Below are 6,000 nucleotides of genomic sequence, written 5' to 3' on the forward strand. Positions count from 1 at the left end.
TTAATTCGAAACAAATATATTAGAGCAGATCAGAATTTATGCCACAACTAAGCAACCTGCTAGCTGTTTTCCCAATTAACCTCTACGTAAGAACGAGGCTTGATAGAGAGAATACCTGATTATGAAACTTTACACAGTAAATCTGAAGCGATTTTGGATAATTTAAGGCAATGCGAATTACGTCGATATTTATGACTAGTTTGGGGAAGGTGAAGTGCAACGACTATTATGTAAGGAAAGCTAAAAATCCTCGGAACGCGTTTTATTCAGTTTAAAGATTAGTACGCTACATTACATAGAAATTGTTGTAATTAACCGAACATGATAGTAATTTGGGAATGATAATTTTTACATCTTCTTTGGTACCATCTTCCATAGCATTTTCGTTGACAAACGAAATTAGTGAGACTCCCGTAACCATATCGTGTGGAATGCAGCCCAGCACCATATCGAACCACGTGCACCGCAGCAATTGGATAACCATAACTTCTCGCTTTCTTCCATGCCGTGACAACCGACCATTTTGCATTGCAACTCTAAAAAAAAGAGAAACATTATGCGTTTTTTTAAATCCGTGTCTGATTTAAGCAAGTTCCAAGAAGTTTGAAAATTATTTTTGTTATGCTTTTATTTATTCTTTTTAACAATTTTAAATGTCAACAAGCCTGGCAAACTGACCTTTCCCTGAATGGCAGCCACTGTACTTCTTGAAATGCGAGCTCTATTTGATGAAGAAGGGTACTTCGAGGATTTTCTTGCATAACAAACCACAAGGTTTCGATTATAATATCTCCATACATACGCACATCTTCCGATAACACTGGCAAGGGAAGATCCTGAGATTGCTCTGTAGGTATCCAACATAAAGAAATAGCTGGGATATGTTTTTCTTAAAAAGTTAAATACTGCATTTCGGAAGCGATTGCTTACTTGTCCACGGTATGCTTTTAAGAAACTCTTCATTTGTCTTGTCAACGTTGCTCTGTAGACAATATTTTTCGTAGATGGGCGTGGTGGGGTAGGTCGCGGAGGAGTGGGTTGCGGAGGAGTGGGTCGCGGAGGAGTGGGTCGCGGAGGAGTGGGTCGCGGAGGAGTGGGTCGCGGAGGAGTGGGTCTACCACCTGGCCCGGAACAGTACATGGCCTTTAATTGAGCTATATCGATCGTTGATAGACCACAGGAGGAGCATTGACCCAACTTTTGTCGGGGATTATTTTTAGGAACAATTGTTAACTTCTTGAGTATTCTACCAGAGGAACTTCTGTAGGTCGCACCAAACGCATCTCTGAAATTATGAAAAATATTTTAAAATACGTGCAATATCTCATGTAGTATGTGTGATATCGTATATGATGTGTGTGATATCATATGTGATGTGTGTGATATCGCATGTAGTGTGTGTGATATCGCATGTCATATGTGTGATATTGCATGTCATATGAGATTCATCGCATTAAATGTGTGTGTGATATCGCATGTAATGTGTGTGTGATGTCGTATGTGATGTGTGTGATATAGTATGTCATATGAGATTCATCGCATTAAATGTGTGTGATATCGCATTTAATGTGTGTGATTAACCCTATAATAACTGTTTATGAGGGTAACACCAGAGAATATTGACCGACGTCAAAGTACTGCCCGAGCTTGTGAGGGCAATACGTGACAGAGGTTAATAATTGAAGGTATTGCCCGAAATAAACTGTTATTATATGGATTATTATCCGAGTGATGCATTTTACGAGAAAGAACATTTTAAGCAGGATGTAGAAATCATGTCTTTATAGAAACTATCCCCATATGGAACGCACATTCGAACTAAAATTTTATTTTTAAAAATCGAATATCGTTTAAACATTACGGGTTTTTATTGTAGACAACATGAAATTCTTTAAAAGATAAAAGTAAGTTTCACTTCTGTTTACGTTTTTCTTAATTTTCTCCGTGTTTATTTACATTTAATACTACCATATTTAAACTTCAAACACGGTTGCTATGGTAGCGGGCAATACCGTGGAATATTGCAATGACGTAAGTTCTAACCAATCACATTGCGTGATTTATGAAAATATTGATGCTGCCCTAACCCGGGTAATAAATCACATATAGCGTGGTTTTTTGGATAATACCATTAACCTATACTTACTTAGGATAATGCATCACCGATCTGTAATCGTAGGGATGACCGAATGTTGTTACTTCTGCTGTTGATTTTTTATCAAAATTTGAAATCATAGCTAGAAAAAAATTTATATACCTATAATCTTATTTTTTCAAATCAATGTGCAACTAAAATGTTTTAATTCTTAGGGGTAAGCGGGACGCGTTACCCAGGTTACATGGGACAGTTTCCGTCTACATATCCGAGATCTGGATTCCATAAAGTAGAACTTCCGAAAACCAGTTGGCGCGGTTAGCAGTTAAACTTCTTTTAAAGAGTGATTATACTCTTAAAGGAGGATGGGTGTGTTTTACACACTAGCGGATATGGAGTAGTGGTAGCGTGTCAAACTTTCAATTTTAAGTTTTCAGGTTCGAATTCTTTAGATGTAGTGTTTCCAACCCATTTGGTGCCATATATTGACCGTAAATCAGCTTGTGTTAGAGCCAAGCAAGTTGGAGCACAGATGTACCTATCTCTGGTGGTAATGTAACATAGTTGCAGACGGAGGAGAGGAACAGCAAAACATTAGGATGGAATCGTTTAATAATTTTATATATACCTTTATTTTGGATATTATGTAAGTTGATGGTGACATATCTATCTCGATCTGGTCTCGATTGTTCATGATAAAATCCTAACGCGTGCATTATCTAAACAAGAATGTAACTTACGTACTTAGTTGTTTTGACATACAATTACAGGGCCGCCAAATCTGTTTTAAAAGTGAAGTGACTAAGGAAAAATCTTTGGCGCGAAAATTAATACGAATAAGGCAGTAAATATAACATAATAGCATTTTATCAACATCGTCCCCAGAGCTTTTTTTCTCTCAAACGTCTATTTCTTTTCGCCGTTTAAGAGAAAAAGAGCCGTGGGGACGAGGTTGGAATGTTATTACTTCGTGGATTGCTGTTTTTTTGTACTGGCATCCATCTCCGAGTGAGATGCGCTGACCTCCTCCAGATCTTCCAACATAACTCCAGCATCTACAAGAATAGTAGAAGAAAAACACGTCAACAAAAAAAAAAAAATGAAAAATAATTGTATAAAAAAATTGTGTGTTTTGCAGGAAAAGCAGCGTGTTTTTTGTCTGCCACACCTTTTCCAAATTCACTAAAGCAATTACAGTGCACATTTGCTAATTCGAACACGGAGGGGATCAAAAAAATATGTTCGAATATTCGAATGTACGATTTAAGAAGCAGTAAAAAAAGAGTTTGATAAAGGGTGAGAAATGTGTTTGAAATGGCAGATGTTCAAATTTGCGAATGTGTTTTTATAACAAATATTTCTTTTGAACATGCATATCTATCCTTTTTAGCCACGTTTGGAAATCTTTTGAGCATATATACGAAACATAACCACCCTTGATTTCTCAAATTTTATATAAATGTATTTAATGTTTTAAATTGAGTTTTCCATCTAAGTAATATTTTAAGGTTAAGCATTTTAAGATTGATTTTTATTTATGCACTGTCATTTTCTTCAATTTTGTAAGTAAATAATAAGCAACGCTTCTAAGATGTTAAACTAACCCTGAACCTTTGTAGAACGACATATAGGAACGATCTCCAGTTTTTCGATGGCGAAACCGGATACACGTTTTAGTCGCATATTCTGCAATGGCTTGTTTGACAGCGGATCTTGCAGAAGAGGCTAAATATGAAGTGTTGATACCAAAGAATTATAATAGAACATGAAACTTAGGACTTTGTAATGCATAAAAATCTAGCTAGAGGAAAATGTTTGGCATTCAAAGCTTAGTCGCCGAAAACGAAGACACCTTAAAAATACACGCTTTTCTATAAAAATATGCTCTATAAAAACGTTTAAGATGAATTTAGACAAAAAGTTAAGCACATCCTAAGAATATGTCTGTCTTGTAGTTTTGCTTGCATCCTAAACGAAGTAAACGCAAAAAGGCAAAGTATACATCAACTTGCATTCTCAGGTCTTTTAATCTGTGCTAAGAATATGCTAACAATATATCGGGATGATTTTTGCCCAAAGTTTAAAAACATTGGTGTTTAAACGTCAAGAAAAGACTATTTTTACAAAGAAGGCGTGTATCCCCAAATTTATGCATCTGGAATTACTAGAAATTTAGCAAAACTCTCATGTATGGTTCTCTGTAAAAACTGACATACTAAGACTTGGTTCGATTTGATAGGGTATTGGTAACTTCCATCTTTTGTTTATATTCCTGACTGCGTCTTGGTACTGCTCATCTAATACCTCATCTCCGAGTGCTTGACTAGTATGGCCAAATACTGCTTTTTCCTCTCCCTTCCTGAACATGATATCACCATGACCGACGTATTCCATGCGATCTAAAAACAAAAACAAAACAGTTTCTGTTGAAAATGTACAATGGTGGTTTACTTTATCATTAACTTGACTTCAAAAAAAGTACAGTTGTCTGTAAAAAGTATTATCAACACGTTTTAAACTTAAAATATGGATTGATTATCCCAATTTTTGTTCCTTAATGTCCTTTATTTAAGTATCAGATTCTCTTTACTCCTTACGTTGGCCTTTGATTATCTTGTGTAAGTTTTCATTCACATCAATTTCATTGTGCGGCTTTCTTCCTGCATCTTTGTCATCAACAACATCACCAACGTCATCTGCGTTTTCATAAAATTTCTCATCACTATCTTCTTCGTTTATGTGATGTTCATTCGCAGTTACCAGTTGAAGTATGGTTAGCAAAGCTATGATAAGAGATTAAAAGTCCTACTATTACATGCAAAGCTTAACAATCTTAAAGTAAGAAATTTGTACGAGTAACTTGTAGCCCGTAAAAACAATGCTATTTGGTCATCTCTGCGTCATCATTTTAATCCTTATACATACCTGACAAAGGCGGTCCAACGGTTGGACTGTTATAAGTTCGGAGGATTTAGTTGGTGTGTTTTAAAAAGAAAATAAATTGAACTATATAATACATGAACAATCTAGATCTCTTCCTCAAGCCAACAATTGCAACTTAAATTTTGGAAAGTAAATTACTTTCAACCAACCATGGAAGTCTAAAAAAGGGCTCGTTAATAATATGCATTGAGGTAAAAAAGAAAACATGGCTCAAGAAAAAAATTAATGCTTAATGGTTTTATGAACATTTTTTTTTGGTTTGTGCTATAATACACTAAATCAATTCTCCCCACTTCTAGTTTTCATATATCTATAATATTACTGAAACAGAGAGAATAACTATAAAAACCACATTCCTAGAAGCTTCATTGCGTTCTCCGTATGAAATGTAAAAAAAAAAAAATTCTGCTATTAATAAAAACGCGCTTTTTATATCTTTCCAAGTCTGAACAATGTCCCTTTGCTCTTTCTTGCAATAAGCGCGGCGACACAAAAATAGTATTTTGGTCTCATGTGGTTTTTCAGGTTAAAGTTTAAGTTCCTCATTGTTATCCCTATTTAAAAAAGCTTCCCTTCTGGGGAGTAGAAATATAGATGAAATCTAAAATCACAGAAGGGTTCTTAAGAAATCAATTAAAAGCACTTTAGATTATATTTACCTTGCGATATTTAATTCCTGGAGCGATTGAACAATGGCAGATCATGCCATTTTTTTCATACAGTTAATCATGTCTCATTCTCGCCCCAAAAGCTCTATGAGATTAAAAGCTCGAGTTTATCTCAAAGAGGTCTGGGGCGAGAATTGATCATGTCCGTGTTTTTTGCAACGCAGCTATTTTTCAGACTTAATTACATTTTTCCTCTTATCCTCCAGTTGCCTTTGCCTTGATGTCTCAAAAATTGATTAAAAACACACTGCGCGAGAGATTATGGCGTAGCTAACATAAGAAAAATATACCGCA

The 6,000-nt window shown here is 35.4% G+C and overlaps 1 protein-coding gene across 1 annotated transcript; it reads right to left on the reverse strand.

Annotated features, from left to right (window-relative positions):
* Positions 1-2,506: 2,506 nt before the first annotated feature.
* LOC130625124 (blastula protease 10-like) lies at positions 2,507-5,225 on the reverse strand. The gene is made up of 7 exons (XM_057440195.1): positions 5,177-5,225; positions 4,693-4,878; positions 4,312-4,494; positions 3,700-3,820; positions 3,063-3,150; positions 2,724-2,814; positions 2,507-2,637 (listed from the first exon to the last, which is right to left on the reverse strand). Exons 1-7 carry the CDS (start codon positions 5,223-5,225, stop codon positions 2,507-2,509), a joined length of 849 nt encoding a protein of 282 aa, XP_057296178.1.
* Positions 5,226-6,000: the final 775 nt, after the last annotated feature.

The sequence above is a fragment of the Hydractinia symbiolongicarpus genome, chromosome 14, assembly GCF_029227915.1.
Source record: "Hydractinia symbiolongicarpus strain clone_291-10 chromosome 14, HSymV2.1, whole genome shotgun sequence".
In the NCBI taxonomy this organism is placed as follows: domain Eukaryota; kingdom Metazoa; phylum Cnidaria; class Hydrozoa; order Anthoathecata; family Hydractiniidae; genus Hydractinia; species Hydractinia symbiolongicarpus.